The sequence below is a fragment of the Lepidochelys kempii genome, chromosome 7 (assembly GCF_965140265.1).
Source record: "Lepidochelys kempii isolate rLepKem1 chromosome 7, rLepKem1.hap2, whole genome shotgun sequence".
NCBI classification, from domain to species: Eukaryota; Metazoa; Chordata; order Testudines; family Cheloniidae; genus Lepidochelys; species Lepidochelys kempii.
This window is the reverse complement of record NC_133262.1, coordinates 12,093,640-12,121,526: the sequence shown is the minus strand read 5'-3', so window position 1 is coordinate 12,121,526 and position 27,887 is coordinate 12,093,640. Positions and strand designations below refer to the sequence as shown.

At 39.5% G+C, this 27,887-nt stretch overlaps 1 protein-coding gene across 5 annotated transcripts in view; it reads left to right on the top strand.

Moving 5' to 3' along the window:
- Window positions 1–27,543, top strand: part of CNTN3 (contactin 3) — a 264,229-nt gene extending 236,686 nt beyond the window's left edge. For all 5 annotated transcript variants that reach the window (XM_073351137.1, XM_073351139.1, XM_073351135.1 and 2 more), the window contains 10 exons: window positions 3,813–3,930; window positions 5,301–5,459; window positions 5,556–5,705; window positions 7,625–7,695; window positions 8,530–8,764; window positions 8,964–9,079; window positions 15,692–15,878; window positions 21,241–21,353; window positions 23,615–23,783; window positions 25,416–27,543. In XM_073351137.1, coding sequence (XP_073207238.1) covers window positions 3,813–3,930; window positions 5,301–5,459; window positions 5,556–5,705; window positions 7,625–7,695; window positions 8,530–8,764; window positions 8,964–9,079; window positions 15,692–15,878; window positions 21,241–21,353; window positions 23,615–23,783; window positions 25,416–25,519 — 1,422 coding nt within the window. In that variant the 3' untranslated portion in view covers window positions 25,520–27,543. The remainder of the gene's footprint in view (window positions 1–3,812; window positions 3,931–5,300; window positions 5,460–5,555; window positions 5,706–7,624; window positions 7,696–8,529; window positions 8,765–8,963; window positions 9,080–15,691; window positions 15,879–21,240; window positions 21,354–23,614; window positions 23,784–25,415) is intronic.
- The last annotated feature ends 344 nt before the right edge of the window (window positions 27,544–27,887 follow it).

The following is a 27,887-nucleotide window of genomic DNA, read 5'->3' as shown; positions in this document are numbered from 1 at the left end:
ATAATTAATAATAATAAATAATAATAATAATATATTATATTGTATTGGTATTAGAGGTTTCAGCCAAGATTAATGCAAACCCGCAGTCAAGCAGTCCTTCTCTAAAGAGCTTACAGTCTAAGTACACAAGACAAAAGGTGGGAAGAGACACAGAAGCACGGTCAAGTGAATGACTTGCCCAAAGTCACTCAGAAGATCAGTAGCAGCACCATGATTAGGACTCTCAGTCCAGAGTCCTCTCCAGTAGACCACTTTACCTCTCTAGACAATGCTGAATCTCCTGTAATAACCCTTGAATAGAGGGCCTCAAGTAGTGAACTTTTCTACCTGGTAAATGATCCATGGACAGCCTGTTTAAAATTCTTCTGCAAGTGGCAGGATTTCCAGGCTATAATCAGGTTGAGTCACGGATACCAGGTTCTGATTTTGGCTCCATGAGTATAAATCCAGCATAGTTCCTTTGGAGTCAGTTTGACCCCAGATTTACCTCCATATAACTGAGGCTAGAAACTGACTTAGAGACTCATCTCTTGGGAAGATGGGATATGCAGTGCCTTATAAGGAGTTACTCAGCAGCTAGCAAGAGGGGATGTCCCTTCTTCTGAAGAATCTTCCTCTGTGGCTGTACAAAGGAAAAGAGTGTATCCAATGAAAGATCAAACCCTAAAGCAGTACTGCAGAAATAAATTTAAGTTGCAAACCTAACACTTCCCGGTGCATTTTGAAATTACAGCTATCAGTCAAGACTCACGTCTTCCCTCTCCACAACACAGGAGGAAATCAACATAAAGCAAGTGCTTACAGCGCAGTCTGAGGAAAGACGAATGCACTGTGGATGAAATGTTCAGTTAAAAACTAAAAATAACACCAAGGGAATCTTAAAATTATGTGAATTCAGCCAAAGAGTTACAAATGTACAACTCCTTTTAAAAAAAAAAAAAGTACTCATGTGACATTAAATATGGAACACATACCATGGAAAGTCTGCAGAAAGAAAAAAATAGTTTTGTGATTCTCACCTACAATTTTATAATATGTAAGGACACAACAGTTTGCGGGGGGGAGAGCAAAATTGACTCTCTAAAACCAATCCACTCTTGCATTGTTGCATTCTATTTTACTCACACACCTACAGAAGAAGTTGAATTTTTTCATACCAGTTTCACATGGCTACCTTTTCTAAAAGTCTGTTATATCTAGACTATACTAGGAGTCTGCTTAGGAGTGTACCCTTCTATTAATTTAAAATGCAAACTCCACAAGTGACTAATAAGAGGTCCTTTGAGTCAGGCAACTACATTAATGTATTATAGGAGATGAGATTAGTGAATCACAAGTAAAATCATGGGAGTGACTGAGCAGGGCTGTGACAGCAGAGGGCTTACTGTGCTGCTGCAGAGGGCTTACTGTGCTGCTGCAGGGCTGATGACACCCAATCCCTGCAGGTGTAAAGGCCGAGGAAGGGGAGTCTAGTTCTCCTGGTGGAGCAAGACTGAAAGAAGGAGGAGGAACCTCCAGTTGTGGGGAAGGGCACCCCACTGCTCAATGGCTCCTGTCTTCTCGATTGTCTGAACTCCCAATTATCCAATTATTAGTCCCACCCCTGCTATTCGGACAATTGGCAGTATGCTGAATACCAAAACAACCCCTGCATTGTGTATACTCACAACCTTATGGAGACCACCAGATGTATCCGAAGAGAAGATGGAAGGAAAAGTAAGTGGAGGAGCACTGTAAGTGGATGACATTCAAGTTTCCACAATCCTGTCATCCTGATGTCCCAACTAGAGATTGAGCATACGCTTCTATTCTACACCTTGACCTTACAACCCCACAATTCTGGAACCGTATTTGATTTTTAAGTTTCAGCCCCTTTTGCATATATGTCATTCCGAGGAACCATAATTGGCATTCTGATTGCTAACATAAACTATTTGTGTCAATACATTCGCTAATATTTCCAGCACATTAATGTGGTTAACCTTACGCGTACATATTCCAGAAATCCCTTAGAAATCTGTTATTTCAAGCGTAAACAGACTTTTTGTGGATTACATGTTTATCACAAGTTACATATTGCTTAGTCATATAACCCTAACCCAAGAACTATTGTCTAATTAACTAGGCCTCATACTTTTGCAAAGTCTGTAACAAATATTTTTATAAATGTTCTCTTTCCCCCTATTTAAATTACAGCTTTACTTGCTTTCCTAATTGGCATTTTTAACATTTCTTAACATATAAATTAGATAAACTCATTATATACAAACCTCCCAAAATCAGTTCACGAGGTCAGAGGTCAACAGAAGCATATTAGTTATAACGTGGTGAGCACGTTTTCTCCTTCTTACGGAGCGGCTGTACTTTGGAAACACTGGACATTTTGGACAGCTTGTTTATTAGTTAATAGAACATGAACCTTGCATTATATATATATATATATATATATATATATATATATTCCCAGAAATCAATTCTGAAGCACTTAGAGGAGAGGAAAGTGATCAGGAACACTCAGCATGGATTCACCAAGGGCAAGTCATGCCTGACTAATCTAATTGCCTTCTATGATGAAATAACTGGTTCTGTGGATGAAGGGAAAGCAGTGGACATGTTGTTCCTTGACTTTAGCAAAGCTTTTGACACCGTCTCCAACAGTATTCTTGCCAGCAAGTTAAAGAAGTATGGGCTGGATGAATGGACTATAAGGTGGATAGAAAGCTGTCTAGATTGTCGGGCTCAACGGGTAGTGATCAATGGCTCCAAGTCTAGTTGGCAGCCGGTATCAAGTGGAGTGCCCCAAGGGTCGGTCTTGGGGCCAGTTTTGTTCAATATCTTCATAAATGATCTGGGGAATGGTGTGGATTGCACCCTCAGCAAGTTTGCAAATGACACTAAACTGGGAGGAGAGGTAGATACGCTGGAGGGTAGGGATAGGATACAGAGGGACCTAGACAAATTAGAGGATTGGGCCAAAAGAAATCTGATGAGGTTCAACAAGGACAAGTGTAGAGTCCTGCACTTAGGACGGAAGAATCCAATGCACCGCTACAGACTAGGGATCGAATGGCTAGGCAGCAGTTCTGCAGAAAAGGACCTAGGGGTTACAGTGGACGAGAAGCTAGATATGAGTCAACAGTGTGCCCTTGTTACCAAGAAGGCCAATGGCATTTTGGGATGTATAAGTAGGGGCATTGCCAGCAGATCGAGGGACGTGATCGTCCCCCTCTATTCGACATTGGTGAGGCCTCATCTGGAGTACTGTGTCCAGTTTTGGGCCCCACACTACAAGAAGGATGTGGAAAAATTGGAAAGAGTCCAGCGGAGGGCAACAAAAATGATTAGGGGACTGGAACACATGAGTTATGAGGAGAGGCTGAGGTAACTGGGGATGTTTAGTCTACAGAAGAGAAGAATGAGGGGGGATTTGATAGCTGCTTTCAACTACCTGAAAGGGGGTTCCAAAGAGGATGGTTCTAGACTGTTCTCAGTGGTAGCAGATGACAGAACAAGGAGTAATGGTCTCTAGTTGCAGTGGGGGAGATTTAGGTTGGATATTAGGAAAAACTTTTTCTCTAGGAGGGTGGTGAAACACTGGAATGCGTTACCTAGGAGGTGGTGGAATCTCCTTCCTTAGAAGTTTTTAAGGTCAGGCTTGACAAATCCCTGGCTGGGATGATTTAATTGAGGATCGGTCCTGCTTGGAGCAGGGGGTTGGACTAGATGACCTCCTGAGGTCCCTTCCAACCCTGATATTCTATGATTCTATGATATTAACAACTAATTATATAACAACTTTATATATTCAACAGAGTGCATCAGGAGACTTAATGATTAGAAACATCCAACTGAAACACAGTGGAAAATACGTTTGCATGGTAAAGACAGAAGTGGATAGTGTATCATCGGCAGCAGATCTGATAGTACGAGGTAAACTTTGGCTATTTTGCTGATCTTATTTTCTAATGACTTTCGTAGCTGACGTTGTGAAACATAGAAGGGGCTAGATTGTGACTTGAACTATACACACATGTAAGTGAGGAAGGGAGAGTATGAATACTTCCCCCCTGCCATGTGCATTCACACACAGCCCTGCCTGGACCTCTGAATGCCCACTTACACTCTCCTTGGAGTCTGTAGGAGCGAGCGATGGGAGGAGTACTGGCTTCACACCTGCTCAGTGGGTAGTTGAGCTAGTGGGGGAGGGTAGGGGTGTAGAAACTTGCGAGTAGAAATGCAGTTGTGAATCAGTACCTCCACCAAAGGAGCAGATAGGCAATTGTGGCCCACTCCTACACCTGCCACTCCTTAGGCTCTGTCCTCTAGACACAATTTAGTCCAAATTATGGAATCTGATGGCACTGATTTTAATTCAAGATTTATTTTAGTTGTTAGAGATTGAATTGTAGCTCCATATAAACTCTCATTACCGGTTAGCCAGCTGAACTTATTGCAAGAAAAACAGCTATAATAGAGTGACGAAAATTCAAAAATCTATATTCATTCAGTGTATTTTAAAATGCACTCGACATTTTACAGTGGTGGCTGAACTGTTGAGCATTTCATCACCCCACCCCCTCGGCAAGGCCAGGTCTTCATCTTCTGTTTGTGCGGCACCTAGCACAATGGATTACTGGTCCATGATTAGGGCTCCTAAGTGCTACCACCACAATAATAATAATAATAATAATAATAATAATTACCTCTCCTGTTGTGTGTAGGGAGACCAGAGAGTAAGTGTGAAAAATTGGGACTGTCCCTATAAGATCAGGACATCTGGTCACCCTAGTTGTGTGTGAGGCAAAAGCAGCATCTCTTGCAGGGTGTCATAGAATCAGGATTTTCCAGCATGCTGCAAGAAGCTACCTGGGCGAATTGCTGTCCAGGGTGCTGATCTGATGTTGTGCTGAAAAATTACTGCATCATATAGAAAACAGCTTTAGATAACAAATTGGAGGAGTACAGAACCGTATTAGTAAATTAAAGGGGGACATCAAGGACTAAAGAAAAAGGCATTGCGTTTGGAAAGGTAGAGGAATCCTGCTGAACAAAAGTCCCTGAAAGAACCAATCATCTGTGTTATAGTTTTGGAATGACTATTTCAGAACTTGGTTTTCACAGCTATAAAATACCAGACAGAAGTTCAGGAAATGTGAAAACTGGTATTTTTATTGCAAGCTAAATTGTTTTATTCCTCCCACAGTGCTGGTAAAATAGGAATCAGTTGGGGCTGTATTTGAGGGTTTTGCTACCTTCACAACATACCACCAACTTCTCAGTCTGCTTTCTGATTGTATTAGGCTCCCCTGGCCCTCCTGAACATGTGAAAGTGGATGAAATAACGGATACCACAGCTCAGCTCTCTTGGCAAGAGGGTGTAGATAATCACAGCCCAGTCACTACTTACGCCATTCAGGCGAGAACACCATTTTCAGTGGGCTGGCAGAGAGTCACAACAGGTAAAACGAAAAATCTTCTTGTAATGTCTATATCCATTTGAAATGGTTGTTTAAGGGAGGGAGAAGTTTCTAATGCCCCATGATTTTATTGAATAGTCCCTGATGTCATCGATGGAAACACTTACACAGCCACGGTAGTGGATTTAAATCCTTGGGTTGAATATGAATTTCGTGTCGTTGCCAATAACAAAATTGGAGGTGGAGAACCTAGTTTACCCTCAGAAAAAGTAAGAACTGAAGAGGCAGGTTAGTGGGTTTTTCTATTTGTTTGTTTATAATTAAAATGACTTGGCTACAAAACAGCATTCAGACCTATGATCCTTTTCATACAAATTTTGAACTGTCCAATATAAAGGCACATAACTAATTTGTTTGTGATTTTTCCATGCAGCTAAACGAGTGGCCTTGCTCCACTGCTATCATCAACCAAAATCCCAGTCCATGCTACAGCATGCTGAGATCTCATTGTGTTCAGTCAGCTATGTAGAGGCTAAAGATTTCAATGGATGTAGAGGGGATTTCTTTATTTCATTAAATAAAGGAGTACAACAGTGCAAGTTTCAACATGGGGGTTGCTTCACATTTGCACTTAGTTCAACCAGAAGAAAGCATCATTTGTACTAGACCAGGGGTGGCCAACCTTTGGCTCTGGAGCAACATGCAGCTCCTCAGAGGTGAATATGCGTCTCCTTGCATAGGCGCCAACTCCGAGGTTGGAGTTACAGGCGCCAACTTTCCAGTGTGCTACAGGGTGCTCACTGCTCAACCCTTGGCTCTGCCCCAGGCCCTGGTCCTGCTCCACTCCTTCCCCCAAGGCCCTGGCCCCTTCCCCTGAGTCTGCTGTGCCCGTGCTCCTCCTTCCCCCCTCCCACTCCCCCACGCCTCCTGCACACCACAAAACAGCTGATCACGGTGGGCGGGAGGCGCAGGGATGAACGGTTCAGTGCTGATCGGCAGGTGGGAGACACTGGGGGCAGGAGGATGAGCTGACGGGGGGCTGCTGACGTATTACTGTGGCTCTTTGGCAATGCACATTGGTAAATTCTGGCTCCTTCTCAGGTGCAGGTTGGCCACCCCTGTACTAGACAGTAACCAGTTGTTTACACAGTACTTCATGGGAGCGCTGCCTTCCTCACACACTTAATGTTCTGCCCTTAGCGCTATTGAACACTCACAGCTGATGGATAACAAAGCACACAGTCTGGTGCTCACATGCTAAGATAAGGAAAACCAATTTTAATCACTACAGGATGGAATTACTAGAGAAGGTCACTAAATAGTTGCATTTTCTCTGAAGCACTGAAGTATTAAAGGAGTCTTTAGAAAAAAAAAAGAAGAAAGCAAAGCACAAGGCTAGAAAATTACTCTATCCAACAAGACCTGTTTTTAATGCTTGAGAAACACAAGGAAACTTGAGTATAAGTGAAGAGAAACTTGAGTATAAGTGAAGAGTGGGATTTTCTTTTTAATCAGCATCATAAATGTTTATAGAGTATACAAAGAGTTGGAGCATAAATTATGCACGTATGATTATCTAACAGTAATATTCTTCTGCTCAGGACATGGGAGGGAATTATTCAATAATCATCATTCTCATGAAAATCTAATGCTGTCATGCTGGCAAGGTTACTGCTAATTTCTTTATCCTGAGGTTAGGTATAGGTTGTAATTTTTTTTTTTCATTCATAGATCAAGTTAGTTTGGTTAGTTCTGTCACTTTTGCTTTTCTTCTTCCCTTTTGATCTTGGTGCACCTGGTACATATAAGACATGTGTCCCAAGAGAATATGTTGATGAATTCCAATAAGGTGGTAGTTACACTAAGTAAGAGCATTGCACAAGTGGTCTATGTCGCGTACCCAGCATGATGGCTTGTAGCATGTCTCAAGTTGTTCGGGGGCTCTTAAATTTTAAACCACAAATGTGACATAGGGTGCAATCCTACAGATCAGTGAGCTCCTCCTGTAAGTTCTGTGCCAAGCAAAATGAGTGCAGGAAGTACTTGGTGCTTTCTTTCACAACGGTGGAGAAACAACTGCCCTGTTTTGAGCAACAAAATTGAGTAAAACTCTGAGTTCCCTTCAAAGCATAGATTAGTGTCATACAATGTCATCTGTTTAGTATGTGTCTATATGTTTATCTAAACTATGTGTTTCTTCTTCACAGTTCCTGAAATAGCTCCATCTGAAGTAAGTGGGGGAGGAGGCAGCAGGTCTGAACTTGTCATAACATGGGATGTAAGTTTTCTGGCAAGAGATATTCTTCCAAGAATAACTCTTTTCATTCAAATTCCCATTCAGAGATCAGCCCCCTTGCATTCAGCAGCATCTCATCTAGGACATATGAGTGTGGTAACGTTCTATAATGTGAGCAATGCATATTTCCTTCCCGCTTTCACTTCCATTAGTTACTGTCCTAGAACAGAATCAACAGAAAATATAGTTAACATGCCTGAGACTACTTCTGGCTTAGCACAAATGTTAAGAGAAGTGTAGAAATATTGTTGAAGAGTCAAGCAGAAGAAGTATGCCTTTAATTTTGTCCACTCCCAGTGGCATTCTGGAGCTTCTCCTTGATTCTGCTAGTTTTGGACTTCCCAGGCTGGCATATAAGAGTAAAGAAGACAGTTGGGTAACACTTTATATTAAGGGTTTCATTTATAAATTGTTTATAAAAGGTTAATAAATGTTATAAACACATTACATTCATAAGAACTATGTGTTATAGATGGTTCTCACTTCAGTAGATGTTAAATAGTTATAACCCATAGTAATAAGCAAGTGTTGTCCTCATGAACTTATTAATTTTTCATACAAATATCAATTAATCATTTTAATCCTTTATAAAAAAATTATAAATGGAACCTTAATATAAAATGTGACCAACATTTTTTAAAATATTTACTCAGTGTCTGTCAATCCAATTTACTTAGTGAAAAACAAGCAACGTTACTAACAATATATTCTGTTGTTAAAGGCAGTCTTACAGTACAAATTGTGAGGTGGCCTCAGGGGAGCACTCTTTAATATACCGTACATAGCCCATGAACTTGTATCCTTGTTTTTGCACAGCCTGTTCCTGAGGAATTACAAAACGGTGAAGGATTTGGATATGTTGTTGCTTTTCGACCTCTTGGCATTACAACATGGATACAGACTGTAGTCACATCTCCTGATACTCCAAGATATGTCTTTAGAAATGAAAGCATCCTGCCATTTTCACCGTATGAAGTCAAAGTTGGTGTATATAATAATAAAGGAGAAGGACCATTTAGCCCAGTAACCACAGTGTTTTCTGCTGAAGAGGGTATGTGTTTGAATCATCTCTTGAATGGTTTTCTTAATGTGTGTTTGATATGATAATATTACAACAGCTGAATGAATATTTGCTTAGCAGATATCATTAAGGCCATTTTCAAAAGCCGTGCTGACATTTTTATTTTCCTCTTTACCTTTTACCATTCCTGTTTACTATTGTTCTCTTATATTTTTATTTTCAAATACAGAGCCTACCATAGCACCTTCTGGTGTCTCTGCAAAAAGCTTGTCATCTTCAGTAATTGAAGTTTCCTGGAATGCCATTCCTTGGAAAATGAGTAGTGGACGGTTACTGGGTTATGAGGTAAATCCTTTTAACTATGCTCCCTCCAGTAAGGTAGCATGACCATAATTATGTTTTATTTCCTAATCATTGATTTGTGGCTTAGCAGTCATGCACTATGTTCAAATAATAATAAGAAGAATATAGCAGTAGGAATATATTACCGATCACCTGACCAGGATGGTGATTGTGGAATGCTCAGGAAGATTAGATAGGGTCTAGAAATAGAAAACTCAATAATAATGGGAGGGGGATTTCGGCTATATGGACTGGGTACATGTCACCTCAGGGTGGGATGCAGACATAAATTTTCTAGACACCATTAATGACTAATACTTGGATCAGCTAGTCCTGCAACCCACAAGGGGAAAGGCAATTCTTAATTTAGTCCTAAGTGGAGCACAGGATCTGGTCCAAGAGGTGTATATAGCTGAACAATTTGGTAATAGTGACCATAATGTAATGAAATTAAACATCCTTGTGGTGACGGGAACCAAAGAAGCCCACTACCATAGCATTTAACTTTAGAAAGGGGAACTACACAAAAATGAGGAAGCTAGTTAAACGGAATTTAAAAGGAACAGTCACGAGTGAAATGCCTGGAAGCTGTATGAAACCTTTTTAAAACACACCAGAATGGAGGCTCAAATTAAATGTATACCCCAACTTTTTTAAAAAATAGTAAGAGGACCAAAAAAAAATGCCACCATGGCTAAACAGACTAAAAGAGGCAAAAACGTTAGAGACAAAAAGAAATCCTTTAAAAATTGGAAGTCAGATCCTACTGAGGAAAATAGAGAGGAGCTAAATTCTTGCAAGTCAAGTGTAAAAGTATAATTACACAGGCCAAAAGAGAATTTGAAGAGCAACTAGCAAGACTCAAAAACTAATAACAAAAAAAAATTTAAGTACATCCAAAGCGGGAAGCCTGCCAAACAAGTGGTGGGGCCACTGGATGATCAAGGTACTAAAGGAGCACACAAAGAAGACAAGGCCATTGTGGAGAAGCTAAATGAATTCTTGCATTGGTCATCACTGAGGGGGATCTGAGGGAGATTCCCACACCTGAGCTTATTCTTTTTAGGTGACAAATCTGAGGAACTGGTCCAGATTCAGGTGCTGATGGAGAAGTTTTAAAAAGTTATAAGTCACCAGCAACTTATTCAGCCAAGAGTTCTGAAGGAAATCAAATATGAAATTGCAGATCCACTAACCGTGTTATGTAAACTATCACTTAAATCAGCTTCTGTACCAGATGACTAGAGGATAGCTAATGTGATGCCAATTTTTTAAAAAGGCTGTAGAGGCGATCCTGGCAATTATTGGCCGGTAAACCTAACTTCAATACCAGGCAAATTGGTTGAAATGATAGTAAAGAACAGAAGTATCAGACACGTAGGTGAACATGATTTTTTGGAGAAGAGTCAACATGGCTTTCTCAAAGGGAAATCGTGCCTCACCCATCTATTAGAATTCTTTGAGGGGGGCAACAAAGATGTGTACATAGGTGATCCAGTGGATATAGTGTACTTGGACTTTCAGAAAGCCTTTGACACCATCCCTCAGCTAAGGCTCTTAAGCAAAGTAAGTAGTTATGGGATAAGAGGAAATGTCCTCTCATGGTTAAGTAGCTAATTAAAAGACAGGAAACAAAGGGTTGGAATAAATGGTCAGAATGGAAAGAAGTAAATAGCAGTGTCCCTCAGGGATCTGTACTGAGAGCAGTGCTGTTCAATGTGTTCGTAAATGATCTGGAAAAAGGGGTAAACAGTGAGGTGGCAAAATTTGAAGACAATACAAAATTACTCAATAGTAAAGCAGACTGCGAAGAGCTACAAAAGGATCTCACAAAACTGGGTGACAGGGCAACAAAATGGCAGATGAAATTCAATGTTGATAAATGCAAAGTAGCGCACACTGGAAAACATAATCCCAACTATATATACAAAATGATTGGGTCTAAATGAGCTGTTACCACTCAAGAAAGAGATCTTGGCATCATTGTGGATGATTCTCTGAAAACAACCGCTGAACGTGCATCGGCAGTCAAAAAAGCGAACAAAATGTTATGAGCTATTAGGAAAGGTTTAGATAATAAGATAGTAAATATCATAATACCACTATATCAATCCATGGTACGCCCACACCTTCAATATTTCATGCACTTCTGATCACCCCATCTCAAAAATTATATTTTAGAAATGGAAAAGGTACAGAGAAGGGCAGCAAAAATGATTAAGGGTATGGAACAGCTTCCATGTGAGGAGAGGTTAAGAAGACTGGGACTATTCAGCTTGGAAAAGAAACAACTAAGTGCGGGAGGGTATGATAAAGGTCTATAAAATCATGACTGGGGTGAAGAAAGTCAATAAATAAATGCTATGTACCTCTTCAAATAAACAAGATCCAGGAGTCACCTAAGGAAATTAATAGCAATAGGTTTAAAGCAAACAAAAGGAAGTACTTCTTAACAAAACCCACAGTTAACCTGTAGAGCTGATTGCAGGGGATGTTGTGAAGGCCAAAACTATAACTAGATAATTAGATAGGTTGGTGTAGGATAGGTCTATCAATGGCTGTTAGCCAAGATGGTGAGAGTTGCAACCACATGCTGTAGGTGTCCCGAAGCCTCGGACTGCCAGAAGCTGGGAGTGGACGACCGGGAATGGATCACTCAATAATTGCCCTGTCCTGTTCATTCCCTCTGAAGCAGCTGGCATTGGCCATTGTCGGAAGACAAGATACTGGGCTAGATGGACCATTGGTCTGACCCAGTAAGGCCATCCTTATGTCTGAAATCTGCTTTTTCATTAACAGCTCTTTATTTGAAAATGATTAACTCAAGTATCCTGTGGTTTCTTCCCTCCACCTAGATCTCTGAGGGGAAGGTGCCTAAGAAGCATTTTATTCAAAGCCAGAATACATTAGGGTTTACTTTATGCTTCTGTGTCTAAATGGGCACATGCTATCATCACATATAATCTTGGTATTGGGAATGCAAGAACAAAATAGTCACCGATTTTTGTGCAGACCTTGTGCATTGTCTTATTTGCTGCACTACACCAGACCAGTTACTACAAGCTCACAAAAACTGCAGCCAGAATGAGAACTTCTGGCAGTCCATACTTGTTGGTGTTGCATACCTCCCTGCCTTGATATTTGCTGCACCTCCTGCTGATCACAGAATGCTCGTCTAGCCAAGACAAACTTCTAGTTACTAAAGCTCTTCAAATGTGGGTCTGGCTTCAGCTGTATATATCTGATTATATGCCTACTGCTTTGGAGAGGAATATATAAAATGGCAGGTACGTATCATCTTTATTTAAACTGACATTGAAATTTGAGTACAAAATAAACCAGGCCCAAAATCCGTTTGAAATATTATAGGGGATATAGCTTGCTGAGTCTTCAAGGTAGAGAGCAGCTGATTGGCTGCGGACCCAAGTTTCACAGCAGAGCTGTCCTTTCATTTTTTTGCCGTTATCTAGCTGCCCAGTTTGGTAGTCCAGCCTATCTGAGATGGCCATCCTATTCAAGCAGAAACGGGGAGGCTGGTCTGTTTCAGAGAGAGACAAGATGACCCACATAATCATCTTGCCAATAATGAGGACTATGGCCCTCCCAAACTCATGCTGACAAAGGATTTTTACTATACTGTGCTGTGTGTGATTCAGTATTAGAACAAAGATATCTGTATAGTGTGTAAATGTATATATGTAATGAGATTCAAAGTGCAGAGATCCTGGGGGCCAGAACCTGATCCTTCTTCTCACTGCTAATGCAATGGTCCAGAAGTACCAGTCAGCTAAAGAGCTAGCTTAACTATGTCCCTGAGAATTCCCCAGCATGTGATATGCATACAAGATACTCCTGTGGCAATTCTGCGCCACTGCACAGGCACAGAATTTATGTCCCCCGCAGATGTCTTTGTTTCCCTGCACAAAAATGACTTTCTGATGGGAAAGCAAAGGGAATCCACAAAAGCGGTCATGCGACTCTCCCCAGAAGTATGTTTCAGGTGCCCAGGGCATGCAGCAGAGAGGTAAATCACTGTGGTGCAGGAGGCGGTACTGGGGAAGGCCCAGCTGGTGGCTCCTACCCTGCATCGGGCTCAGCTGCTAGTCCTGGATGGGCAGGGGAGGATGGTACTTCCTCTTACCCTGCACGGCATCCGGGGCCAGGTCAGACCTACCCCCAGATTTCTCCCACGGCTGTAGGAAGCTCTGCAAACTCCCCTCCCCCACCGTGCTTCCTGCAGCCATTGCTCCTCAGCTGCAGGGGAGAAAAATCTCTGTACAGGGAGCTGCTCCCCCATCCGTCCAACCCCCGTGCATCCAGACCCTCTCATACCCAGACTATCACACCAAGCCTCAACCCCCCACAACCAAATCCCCCCCCAACATGCCCCACTGCCCCTGCAGCTGGACCACCCCGACAAGCCACCCACACCCAGATCCCCTCCACACACACTGAGCCGCAACCAGCTCCACCTGAATCCCAACCCCACTGAGCCCCATTCCCCCAGCATCTGGATCCCCCCACTGAGTCTCTCACACCCAGACCCCCCTGCTGAGCTCTGTCTCTCCAGCACACAGACGCAGACCCCACCTGCTGAGCCTCATCCACTTACATCTGGACCCCCCATGAAGAGTCCCATTACCGTTGCACCCATAACCCACCAACAAGCCCCTGTGCATCCAGATCCCCCCCGCACCCAGATCCCCCACTGAGCCGGCCACACCCAGATTGCCACACACAGAACCCTCTCAACTCAACCTGGATTCTCCCCCACACTAAGCCTCTCCACACTTGGATCCTGCCTTGCTGAGCCTGCCTGCCCACACCTGGTGCACTTGACACAGAGGGTCAGGGCTCTGGGGTGTTTCTGGGGCAGGCCTGGTTCTTGCGCTATGTCAGGGTCCTTGCGCTAAGTCACCACTGAGTCCATGTCCCAGGATAGGGAGCTGTACAGTGATCTCCCACCTCTGTGCAGCCAGTGGCCCGTGCTCCCCAGTGCCATGCTGGAGCCTCCACATTTTTTTTGACAAATAAAATTTGCAGAATTTTGAAGAATTTTAAAGTATTGTGCACAGCATTTTTAAAATTTTGGTGCAGAATTTTTAAATTTTTGGCGCAGAATTCCCTCAGGAGTAACAAGAGAAAGAAGCTGTGGCTGGGTATCCCACCTGGCTGATGCTCCATTTGTCAGAATGGGCCCTTGGTTCCTCACATAGCCAGATGTTAATTGGAACAACATTCAGGGTGACAAGGGCTTGGCTGGTTCCCAGTTGGCCTCAGTATCTGTGAGCTACAAAAGATTGCATACAGCCACCATGGCTCCTTCTCCCGAGTTGTGCTAGTCACAATCTTTGCCTATATTAGCACTGGTAGAAAAGGAAGAATGCAAATTTTACTGGTCTTTTGAAAAAAAAATTATAAATATTTCTTGAAAATCAGGATCAGTTCTAGCTGACATTGTAGTACATAAAAACAGCTGTACTGGGTCAGACCAAAGATCCTTCAGCCCAGTATCTTGTCTTCCAACAGTGGCCAATGCCAGGTTCCCCAGAGGGAATGAACAGAACAGGTAATCATCAAGTGATCCATCCCCTATTGCCCATTCCCAGCTTCTGGAAAACAGAGGCGAGGGACACTGATGTCCAATGTACTGGTTATATATAGTAGATGATTTATTTTCTCTCGCTCTGACTAAGCTTGGTGTCTCATTCCGAATATCTTTGAGAGCCCACCAGAATGGGCATGTATTGTATAGCGATGCCTGTGATGGTAGTCCTGGCTCTCTCTCTCTCCGTCTGTGTCAAGCTGATATTTTTTGAATGACAGCTTTAATTTCCAAAGGAACTGTTGTATACGATAAAGTGTTCTAATGAGTTTAATGTGTGTTGTATTATTTTTTATTTATTATTGTTAATCATGTTTGTAACGATAGTGCCTAAGGACCAAGAATGGGGCCCCATTGTGATAGGTGCTGTACAAACACCAAATACTAGACAGCCCCTGCCCGGAAATGCTTACAGTCTAAATAAATGAGGCAGACATAGGGTGGGAGAAGGGGTAGAACACACAAACAGAGTGAACAATATGTTGGCAGCAAACGTCATGTTAATTCTATGATTTTTGGGGGTGGAGGGCCTAGTTAGGAGGGTACCAGCTACATGGAAAGAAAAGTGAGGGGAGAGGTGACATTGAAGAGAAAGGGAGGTTAGGGAGACAGGGCAGGAAGATGAGGATAAGAGGGGCACATATGGAGGGAAGTTGAGGTGAAGAGACTGTAAGGGAGGGAGTGGGTGGAGCAAACAGCCAATCGGCACAGGGCAGAGAATGTAATGATGAACTAATGCTTTTCCTCTGTCATCATTTTCCTTCAAATAGTCTCTAACATCTCAGTTTCCTCTTTTCTATAACCACACTAAGAGAGAAATATTACTTTGAAAGGTAAAACCAGATAGGCAATAGGGATGCTATTTTCATAGGATATGTATTACTTCTGGAACTTTAAGGTAATTCCACCATTTTCAAGAGAGAAAAAAGCACTTATAGGAATCAAACATAATACTGTGTATGAACATTATGTCACAAAAGCATTTTAACTCACTATGTTTTGTATCCTAGGTCAGGTACTGGAATAATGGTGGAAAAGAAGAATCTTCAAATAAAGTAAAAGCTACAGGGAATGAGACATCAGTAAGAATAACAGGCTTGAAGAGCAACTTAGTGTATTACACAGCTGTCCGGGCATACAACAGTGCTGGGTCAGGACCCTTTAGCGCTACAGTAAATGCCACCACAAAAAAGACACGTGGGTATCATCAGTCTAAATAAATGAGGGGAAGGCCATAATGGATTTTCATCATTTACTGGCAAAAGGGAGAACGTGTGCATTATTGGGAATGATGAGAGGAACAAATGAACCAGATTTTCATATAAAATAGAACACTCACCATTTTTCAAATTCAACCTCCGAACCAACACCCACTTCTGTGGATGTTGTGCATGATCATGGTTATGCAAAAATCAAACATGCTTATGGACTTGACTCACTGAAAGTCACCACCTCTGATTTCCAAACATTTGTGAATCTGGACTGCTAAATTCTTCTTACTGACGGAGAATTTTCAAAAGTCAGGTTTGATTTTATTATATTGAAAAACAAGCTTCTGCTATATGGAACCAAGTGACTCTCTGAATATTTCATGGCTTTATAATATAAGCTCTCTAGAGCCTGACTTTTGAGGTGGACTGCAGTTCACGCAAAACAATCACTCATGTTGACTCTTGTGTTCTCTTGCCCAAATTACTCACAAGATACCACTTTACTACCAAAACAAGATTTAACTCCGGAGAACACACAAATAATCAGAAAGGCTGTGATAATTTCCACAGAACAGGAAATGTTTTGTGTGTGTTCTGATGTTTAAACACAGTTCAGAATCAAAGCCATACATTTTGAAGCATTGCTTTTTAACTAACATAAATCCACAAGTAAATCTGAATAAAGGGCCAAATATATACTCAGAGCCAGACTCTGATATATTTACTAATGGAATTCTACCTTGAGTAGTCCCATGGCCAATGCCATTATGTGAGCCAGTTTATCAGACTCTGTCCCTTGAAGAATAGTACCAATAAAGTTAACATCATTATGGCTACTCACATGAGTAAGGCAGGCAGGATTTTGCCCATTAGAATTAAAAAAGTGTTCCATAGAAATGCTAACTATTATTGTTTTATTAGAATGGTTAGATTATAGTATTGTCGATTCTACTATATCCCGTATCAAAAAGTGTTAAGTAAAAACACCACTGCCAGTTTAAATATCATTTTACTGAGTGTTCTTGCTCATATTTTTCTGCAAGTTTTCTTCCCTAAATCCGCTGATTACTGCCTGACCCATTCACTGATGCTGCAGTCCTAATTTTGTGACATTGTGGTGTCTTGGAAGAATATATGTGAAACAAAACCACTTGACTGTGGTAATTATTGAATTAAGGCCTCATGCCATTGACTTCAGCGGGCTTTGATTTGGCCCTGAATGAATACATCTGGTAGATGGAATGGGCTGATTAAAAAGTTTCTAGCTACACACCGATATTTTGGTAGTGAGTAACGAAGGTAAATAAATTATGCTACAACAGAAGTATGTGGCAATTTAAGATTGTTTTGTATCCCTCAGATTAAGTGAAAGTAAACAGCTTTCTGCACAACTTTAGTACTCATGTAAAGAACTTTAATGTTTCAAGTCTTCTCATCTTCTCTAAGGAAAACTTTAATTCAAACATGGCTTTTTCAGAATTGCTCCAAACTTTCTACTCATGAAACATTCCTCGTCAGAGAAGAATGACCATCTTATCCCTTTCTTTTCATTCTCTACTTTCTTTTGAGCAGAACTGTTTGAAGAATTTGAAAATTCAAAAATTTCAGTGAATCGTGGACACATTTTTCATTAAAAGTTGTTGAAAATAAGTGTTCCTTTCTTCCATCAGCTCCATCAGTTTTAAGCTTTTTAATTCCCACCAATACCCCCTCAGATCTTCTTGAATAATGCACTTCTTATTGTGCATATGATTATATATGTTACAATTGCACTTCCCACATTTTAGCATACAACCTCTAAGATATTAGTTAATATTAACCTCTAACATGAAACATACAAGTGACATACCATAGTCATGGATCATGAGAGTTCAACTTCACAATCTATATAATGGTCAATGTTCTCTTCATAATCACTGCATTATGCCTAACGCTAATGTTCCTCAACCTTTTCAGGCTGGCAAGTCCTTATTCAAAGAAAAAAAAATGTGCCCCCCTTCATATCTTATAAAAGTAAGAGTAAAAAGACAGTGTTTCAGTGCTAAGCCTATATAAATGTATTTGTGGGTGTTTTGCGAGGTTGACAGAAAACTTGACTTGCATGGGTAAGGCTGTTCAGAGAAGGGGGAAAGCAAGATTTTCTTTGCATTAGATTGTTATAAAGTTTGCCTCACAACTCCAGTGATTGATTGCTTCTGGGGGTCTGAAAGCACCGGTTAAAAACACTGCTGTAAGCCATACTAAATTGTTTCCATTGCAGGTTCTGTATCAACCACCTTTGAAAATATGTTTCCCCTTGTTAAATATTATGCACACTTTCATATTTCGAAGAGAGTATCATCACTTTTTTTTTAACCTTGCAAGAGTATCACTGAAGGTGACTTCCTAGCAAAGGCTGTTAAAACTTGCCCTAATAGCTTCATTGTTTTCAATCCCATCAGGCAGAACTAAAAGCAGAGGTGCAATATATTGATCCATCAGAGCAACTCCCCTATTTTAATTCCCATAAATCTAATGGTAAAATTCATTTTGTGTCACCATGCCAGGAATAAACCTAATTAAAACTCTCTGAGGGAAAGTCAACCAGTCACATTTCATTTTTAATAGGTTTCAGTTCAGCATGGGACTCATAATTCCCATCATGGTCAATTATCTCACAGTTGGTCTATAATGATTAGATGCTCTCTCTTAATTGAAACTTCTTGATGTGGTATAGAGAGATGCAAATATAAGTTTCTGTATAGGCTTGGCAACTGGTAAAGAAGGTCCTGAAATGAAGCAAGAAGGAATCAGTTATTGTAATATCTCCTGCAGCAGAATACTCCTGTTTAGGTTATCATGTTACTGTCCTAGCCATTGGAGAGGCAGAAATCGTTTTCAAACAACCATAGTTCTATTAATTATAAACTTAACATAAAGCTAGTAAGCTGTGAATTCAGCTTATAGAGGTTGGGTTAAGTCAAGGACATTGTGCAAGGGAACATTTTAGTTATTTGCATAGGAGAGAAGTCAGTGGAATAGTGGACTAAAACTATCACATTCCAAACACTGGCTGTTGGACGTTAACTGTTTTGGGGAGAATTAATTTTTCTTCAGAAAAAAGCGTTTTGAATTTTTTCAGTAAGTTATAGTCTGTTTATCCCAAATATTTGACAGAATATTTTTGCAACATATTTTAGGTTTAAACATTACATTGTGCATTTATCTTTATGCGAATTAATAGTTTTAAACCAAAAATCAAGAATGGCTGTTCTGCCTTAAAAAGCTTGAATTATGCAAAAGTTCAGATAAACAACTGTGCAAGTCTTCACTCATAGACCCAAATGATAAAACAATTTAACATTTTTTAATTACTTGCAATTTTTATAAAATTCATTAGAACATATGTTCTGCACTGAAGGCCTAATTCAGCAAGGTACTTAAGCATGTAACTAACTTTAAGTATATCAGTGGTCCTGGTGAAGTCAGTGGAACTATTCACATGCTTGGAGGTGGGCAAAATTTGTCATGCAATTTTTTGTGTGTGTGCACAAAATGCAGGTTCCAGTTGTTTCAGGTCATGAAAGAATTCATCGATTTGGGTCAATTTTGGCAAATTGTTTTGGTCAAATAAAAAAAATCAGAAATGTCAAAACACTTCATATTGGCATTTCTGAAACAAAATATTTTGATTTTTTTGTCTTGGAAAGAGGTTTTGTTTTGGAAGTTCACTCGGTTTTATTATGAAAACATTACAAAGGTTAAAACCCTCAAAAATGAAATGTTCTGTTCTGAGTCACACAAAACATTTCATTTGATCTGAAATAATACTTTTTTTTACTTTTCTAATGTCAGTGGATATTTTTTAAATTGTTTCTGTTGATCCAGTTCAGCAAATTTCTTTTTTTTTTGGTTCATCCACTGAACCAAAAAATTGATTATTAGCCCATCTATACTTGTGAGTTACTTCGGTAAGTCAAGTGGTAGAGGCCTATGATTCATGCATAATTATTGTGTATTTTTCCACTTGTTTGCAGATGTCATATTACTATTTTGCTATGAGTTTAAAGGAACAATTTATTTATTCTCAAATCCAATCTTAATATCAATGTGTGAGAACTACGAAAATACGCTATAACACTCAGCTCTCGGGTATAAAAAACTTTATTTGACAAACTCCTTTTATATATATAGAAATTGGATATTAGTTCATCAAGGTAAATCCTACTTAGTAATCAGAGCAAGAAAAATACTGGAAAAAGAGAATATTTGCTTGACTTTTTAAAATGACTTCTCAAGCCTTATCTATACACCTTTTGTGTCTGCTTTGTCTGAACATATGTGAGGTCCAGATTTACTGATATGCATGTTCATAGAAAAATTACAAAGTTTCTTATGTGAAACAATTTTAGTTTTGTTCCAGTGAGTATTTGCACTCAAAATGCTCATACTACAAATTCCACCAAAGGTCATTACCATAGTTTGATATTGGCCGTTCTGCACCAAAGCTTAGACTTATGTTCCTTGAGCAATAGCTAACTCTATTAGCTGGCAGCTTTAGTAGGCTGTTATACTTTTCAAGTGTGTTATGTGCTCAGGACAAGATTTTCAGAGATGACTGGTGACTCCAGATGCCTCATTCTTTAGGTTCACAACTCGAGACACTAAGGGATCCTGATTTTCAGAGGTTGTGAGCTTGTTTTTGAATATCTGGGCCCTTCGAGTTGTCTCAAAAATTTGGGCACCCAACATTTACTAGTCCTTTTTGAAAATCTTGGCCTTATCCGGTCAGGGATCAGAGAGAATACTATGTGATTTATCTGACCAATGACCAGTCTGACTGCAGCTCTAATGAGAATTATTGAAAACTTACAAATAACTCTTCATAATCATACCACAGAGTTAAAAAAAAAAGTAGCAAAAGAAATATCAAATACTTTTGCCATAACCAATAAATTCAAATAAAGAAAGACTAAATTTGTCAAACAAGTTATTCATTGCAAAATATTTGTAGTCTTAACAAAATGTTAAAGATGTAAAAGGTCTGTATCATCATTCCACTTACTATAATTTGTTCTAATTCATTATTTTTATATCTTGATACAAAAGCTTTTATCTGGCCATGTTCAATGAAGGACCATAGATTAATAAGTCAGAAATAACATTTTTGCGTGTCTCTGTTTATCTCCTCTTCTGTTTTTCCAATTTAGTCTCTGAACCATACAGTCTACAAATGATGATGCTCTATTTGAGTTGCTTTTACATCTAACGTGTAATGACAGTCAATTACCTGAACTATTATTTGCTGATGTATAATAAATCACTAATGCCAAGTAAATTAAAATCATGCTTTCATTCTGTATTTCAAGCACCCAGTCAGCCTCCAAGAAATGTTATATGGAATGTTACAGATTCCAAGGTAGTACTGAACTGGGAGCAAGTGAAAGCAATGGAGAATGAATCTGAAGTAACTGGATATAAGGTAGGTAAAAACAGTATAGCTAGAGTACTTTATGGCAACACACTTTAAGCTTGTTCATTTCCAAGGCAGCAAATGTAGAGTTTAAAATGCTTGCAGATGCAGCCATTTTGCATAACTTCTGATCATGGGGTGCATGATACCACTCCCAAAAATCTTTACCGCACCTCCTTTTTGTAGCCATTGTTTATTTTATTTCCTTTGAAACAAAACAAAGTGAGCCAGATCCTTGGCTGGTGGAAATTGTCACAACTGCAATGCTGGCCCAACTGATTTAGTATTGCCATGTGTCAAACTGATAATTTCATGGCTCTTTAACTATTGTGGGAAAACTTCCACTGCCTTGATAAAACTTTTGTTGTTAATAGTATTCTAGCAGCAAACAATGTTCAGAGAGTTCTATAAATCTATATGTGCCCTGTACAGTTGCTATCTCTTTAGTTAATTACAGAGGATGCTACTACAGAGCTATATTTGTTTGCACTCCTCAATGTTATTACTGTAAACAGTACTTGTATCACACGTCTGAATTCTGGCAGCATTTTCGAACCATTCTGGGTTGTGTTAACAAGAGACTGATGGTTGGTTACAGCCTATGAAAGGCACCTGGAAAGTTAGGTCATTGGGCTTGCAGGTCATAGTTGGATTGCAAATATACATAGTCACAGATTCAACCCTAGCTCTTCTGCAGTATTTGACACAGCATTAGGTTGCCTTGGCTGTAGCTTCAATAAATACAATACAAACACCTACTACTGAAGTCTTGTTACACTGGGTAAAAGTTTTCAAAAGCACCTAAAACCCATTTTACAAAGTGACTTAGGCACTTAGAGGAGAGATCATTACCCCTGCTTCAGACTGTTTACGCCAAGTAAAAGGGCCCTGGAGCAGCATCAAGAGGCCCTGAAAGCCCCACATTTGCCAGGGGAGAATTCTCCCAGCACAGCCATTATAAAGGAAGAAAGCCATAAAATTGTTCTCCGAGGTCCACCTCGCACGAGTCGTGCTTTGAGGGACATGTCTTGGCTCAGAGGTGGGGCTGAGAGTGGGAGGGGTGTGCCAACGCTATTAAGATTCTGAGCAGTACTGTAACCTACAGGGCAACGCAGGAGGCTGTCATAATGTAGATAGTGTTGTTGTAGATGTGTTGGTCCCAGGAAGTCAGAGACACAAGGTAATATCTTTTACTGGACTGACTTCCTTTGGTGGCAAGCATTCAAGCTACATCGAGCTCTCCATCAAGACCTGAAGAAGAGCTCTGTGTAGCTCAAAAGCTTGTCTCTTTCACCAACTGAATAAAATTTGGCCCAGTAAACTTTTCCCTATAATGTAGATAGGCACTGGCAACTTATGGTGGGATGTCATGCCTACATTTCCAGTGGACTTGTGCTATTTTTTCACTCCATTCCCACCAATACCATTGGGAGTTGTGTTATTCTCGTGCAATTACCACTGGCATCCAAGGATGACTCTGAGTGCAAGAATTCGTCTGATGGATGCTATTCTGGGGGAAGCATTGGATCAACATATTCTCTGGGCTTTCAGCCCGTGCTATCTTCCCAGTCAGGCCACCTACTCTGGAAGCTGTGCTGGCCAAATCCAGACCTTAAGGGAGAAAGGGGGTTGTGGGCACATTGGCCTACTGTGACACCATCACCAATAATACCCTTTCTCCTCCAAGGACAATTTTTTAACACTGGGCTGTAACCCTGGGTTACCTCAATGGAAGCCAACATAACCCAGAGCTGGATATAGCTCCCAATTTAAAATGCAACAGGACACATGCAGTTAAGTTCCATGACAGAATAATCATTCAATACTTGCTGAACTTATTCCAGTATAGCCCATAATTTCCACATTTTTATTAACTCCCTTCTCTGCGTCCCCTTTCTATTTATTGCTTGAAGTGTTTGATCTAGATAATGACAGGTTCCAAGTGGAGGGATAATTTATAGAACAATAAATTACTAAGAAACTCAAGAGAATATATTATTCATTTGTTATCATTATATATTGTGCCATTTTAGATTAAAGCTGGGATAAAAGAGCTTGATTAATGTTATCTGCTTTTATTGCCTTTCTAGATATTGAGTATAATTCTGCTACATGAAGTCAACCAAAACTGAGATTTTTTTCCCCTGTATTTTTTTTTTTAGAATTTAACCCTTTTTCAGAAAACAAAATTCAGAGCAGTACATGGTAGAAGAAACACTGCATGCAGCATCACCAAAAATTCTGTTTGTTTTTTTCTGTTGTTGTTGCAGGTTTTGTTCAGGACTAGCAATCAAAACCATGTGAATGAACTGAACACAAATACGACATCAGCAGAACTTTTACTCCCGTTCAATGAGGATTACATCATAGAAATAAAAGCAACAACTGATGGTGGAGATGGCATTAGCAGTGATCAGATCAGGATTCCCAAACTGACTAGTATGTAGTCACTGATATGAGGTGTCGTTATTTTGTCCTACAGTAATGCCTAGAAGCCTACTGATATCAGAACCCCACAGTACTAGGCACCATACATATAGCTTAGTAAGAGATGATGCATGCCATGAAGAGCTTACATTTTAAACAGGCAAAGCGTGAGGGGAAAACAGAAGTACAGAGAGGTGGAGTGATTGCACAAGACCACACGGCTTGTCAGTGGCAGAGCTGGGAAGAGAACCCAAGTCATCGGACTCGTAGATCAGTGTCCTGTCAACGCTGTGGTTCCTCTGTTGACATATTGTCTGACATTTCATTCCAAAACTTAGTGGCAAAGCGGATGCGGAAGGAGCATAAATTCTGATCTTTGTTGCTCCAGGTTGTGAGAGTCCAAGTAAGTGTCATGCTGATGCTCTGCTCAGGGTGACGTCATCTTGTTACATAAGTACCTACTATAGGTTGATCAAAGGACTGGAGAGAGGAACTCACTTGTATTCCTGGCTAGATAACCTTAACTTGAACTCCCTGGCCATCTAGAAAGAACGCAGATAGTGACAATGTTCGGAAAAGGAAGTCCCTTAAGTAACGCTAATATAGTACACTGGGAATGCTTAGGCTTTAGAGTTTCTCAACATGAAGTCAATGGGGCTTCACTGATTTACCCCAGTTGAGGATTTGGCCAAGTGTGTGCCTCCTGAAAAAGATTTATGAAAGATTTTGTTCTGCTAATGTTTTATAAAAGTTCTATACCCCGATGACAGGATACAAGACAGACATAATACCGTAAGGATCATGAACGTGACTTGAGCTTAGTTTAATTGAGTTTCACAATGCAAAGTAACGCTAACTAGCATCTGAAATTAACAGAGAAATTGTTAATCATATATACATCTGGGATTAAAGTGCTTCAACAATAGGCATTAAATGGCACCACTAATTTTATATATATGTTCCCAGTATTTTGTCACACTGCCTATTTTGTTTTAGTTAACTGAATCATGATTTTGCGCCTGACATCCACAGACAGCAGTTGTGGGAACCAGTCTTTATATGAATGGAGTCCTTACTGATTAAAAGGAAAAAACCCATGCTTGTATGTTGTATGGTAATAAGTTGTTAAAAAGGAAATCAGTTAACATTCACATGTCCTTACTCATGATAAACTTCCTTCTTTTGGATAGGTAAATTACCATGTAAATTAGATAGTGTGTGTGTGTGTGAGAGAGAGTGAGGTTTTATATATATACATAAGTGTGTGTGTGTATGTATGTATCTTAAAAAATCAGATTTTCATTTTTCATATGGCTCTTTTTTATTTATAATCTTAAAGATGAAGACAGTTCCATGAATGCTCCTGAAATGTGAATGTATTTCAATTCTTTATAAATATTTAGAATTATTTAGTAAACCCTGCCTTGATTAGCTGAAATGAAGAACTGTAATAAATCTTATCTGTAAAATAACAGAGACCGAGATACTCAAAGGTATCTAGGTTCCTAACTCCCACTGCTTTTAATTGGAGTTGGGTACCTAAATAGCTTTGAGGATCTGTCCCAGAGTCCTTACTGGTAACATGTTTTGAGACCTCATATATATTTGCGTTAATTTAATCCCAAACTTTTTCATTTGTCACAGGTATGGATGCAAGAGGTTCTGGTGCATCAATCTGGAACGTCTACAGCTTATCCAGCTTCATACGGATAGTACCTTTCTTGACTTTTAATGCAGTGTTGTGGTGATACATTGTCATTCATTGGATACATTAAATCCGTTACTAACAAAAGTGCTTTTTAAAAAAAAAATGCAGTGGTTATGCATGGGTTTTTTTTCAACTCTGTGTTTTTAAATACTTCATATTCCATTGTAGAGGAAAGTAAAAAAACAAAAAACAAAAAACCAACCCCACCATATAAAAATTCAGCAAATCCTTTTAAAGGAATCTAAAATGCCTTAATACTTGAACCAAAGGAGTTTACATAATACATTCGTCAAATCTGATGTAAATGAGAGTAAGAGTATTATGTTACAGTTTGAGAGCTTCACAGAGTCTCAGATACACCTTAGCTCTATGATGAACTCCATTTTTTTGCAGCGACACTAAATTGTTTTGAGTATGTCCCGTGTCATTGTGATAGAATAATTCTAATTCACACAAACAGAATAAAATGGATGCATATTTAACTGGAATCTAATGACAAATCTTGGACAATGAGATCTTTTAAAAGCAGTGTGTTTACCAAGTACATTCAGATAAGCTTGCATACTGTCCTTTTATATAATCTACTCTAAATCTACCAGATAATCATAGGTATTAGAGATGGAAAAGACCTAGTCCATCTCCTGTCAATGTTTTGTCCCATTTACCTTTGAAAGTCCAGGAGACAGGGTTTCCAGCACTTCTCTTGGGAGCCACACTTCAAAGGTTTTCTCTTTTTCCTCATAGTCAGCATACATTTTTATACCTCCCTTCAAGAACACAAGTTCTTTCTCTCCATTTATATGTATTTGAATTAATTATAGATTTTTTTTCTCATTCTCCTACTTCATTCATCTCTTTGCCAGGTTATTGCATACGTGTTTAGCACTATATTCTGTCTTCATAACCTGATCTCTCCAGGTCCCGGATCATTTTTGTTGCCCTTTTCTGAATTCCCACATCCCAAGATGTTTTGGAAAATGCAGTGCCCAGAACTGAGCACTGTATTTTAGGTGCAGATGCACCATGGCCTTATAGAAAGGTACTGTTGTCTTCCTGCTCTGGGATGTGTTTCTTCTGAATATTCAGCCCAAAATTACATTGGCCCCTTGTCTACCACATCACATTGCAAACTATGCCTGATTCAATATATGCTATTATTCCTATGCTCCCTTTTAGCATTGCTGCTACCCAGATTTCTCCTTTTGGTTGTTGAAAGGGACCTCTGTGTCTAAGCTGGGCTGGCATTCTGTAATAAATCCCATAAACATCGTATAATTCTTGGTATGACTATGGCAATAGTAGCTTTTACTAGATATATAGAAATAGATATATAGATATAGATATATATAAGCAAAGACTTTTTGTCCTTGTTATTACAGAGATTGTTCTAAATCTATGTGTTCCATAGCAATATATAAAAGAGATGCCAAACCTGGTACATTTGATTTTCTACATTTGCAAAGCTTAGCCAGATCATATGTTATTCTATCCTTTCAGACAGCTTTCACTCAAATAGCAAATTACACAGTGTCAGATGTTCATGTGACATAAAAATGATTTTTTTTTCAGTTTAATCTCAAAGAATTGTTACAACACAGACAAAAAATCAAAAATGTCAACCTCAAGTGAACCAAGATCAGTAAAATTCTGACATCACTGTAGTAATGTTTTAATATGCATTCAGATATCAAATTCATATTAATATAACACACAAACTATTTTGCTAGCTATCCAAGCAAGATCTGTATATACTGTACATACATAGTAAAAACATGAATGGCTAGTTGTTTTTCAATATGGCTAACCATTGACATTTCTAAACAGCCACACATGGGGGGAAACAGACATTCCTAGTAAATATATAGTTCAGTTTCATGCAATGAAAGGTGAATCTTTCTATTCTTGTTTAAGAAATTCTGCAGTGTCATTTTCATGATTATTCTAGTGCATTATTTAACTTTGTTATATATCTCCATGAGATATGTACTGAGTATCTTGTTTCATATTGAAAAGTATGAAATTTATCCTTAAACTTTCAGTTGTGTGTGTATCCTATGGTTATCTGTATGCATTTTTTTCTATTATTCTAATAAAATATTTATAACATTAAGCAATATTGGAATATTTCAGAATATGTTGCCCTCTCAATATCACATATTTGTACTCAGAAGAGCACATTGTAAAGAAGTCCAACCACAACGCTTGCCTATATTCTTAGCAGCATTCCTGCTAACTGCCAGTTCTCTATTTTTTCCCCATATCTGCTCTTATGAGGCCGGATCCAAAGGGTATATAAGTCAACAGAAAGATTCTCATTGACTTTACTAGGTTTACGTACTCTTTTCATACGTTTCTTATACTGTAATATAGATCTGCCTGGGCCCATTTCCTTAAACATTTAGTCCTTA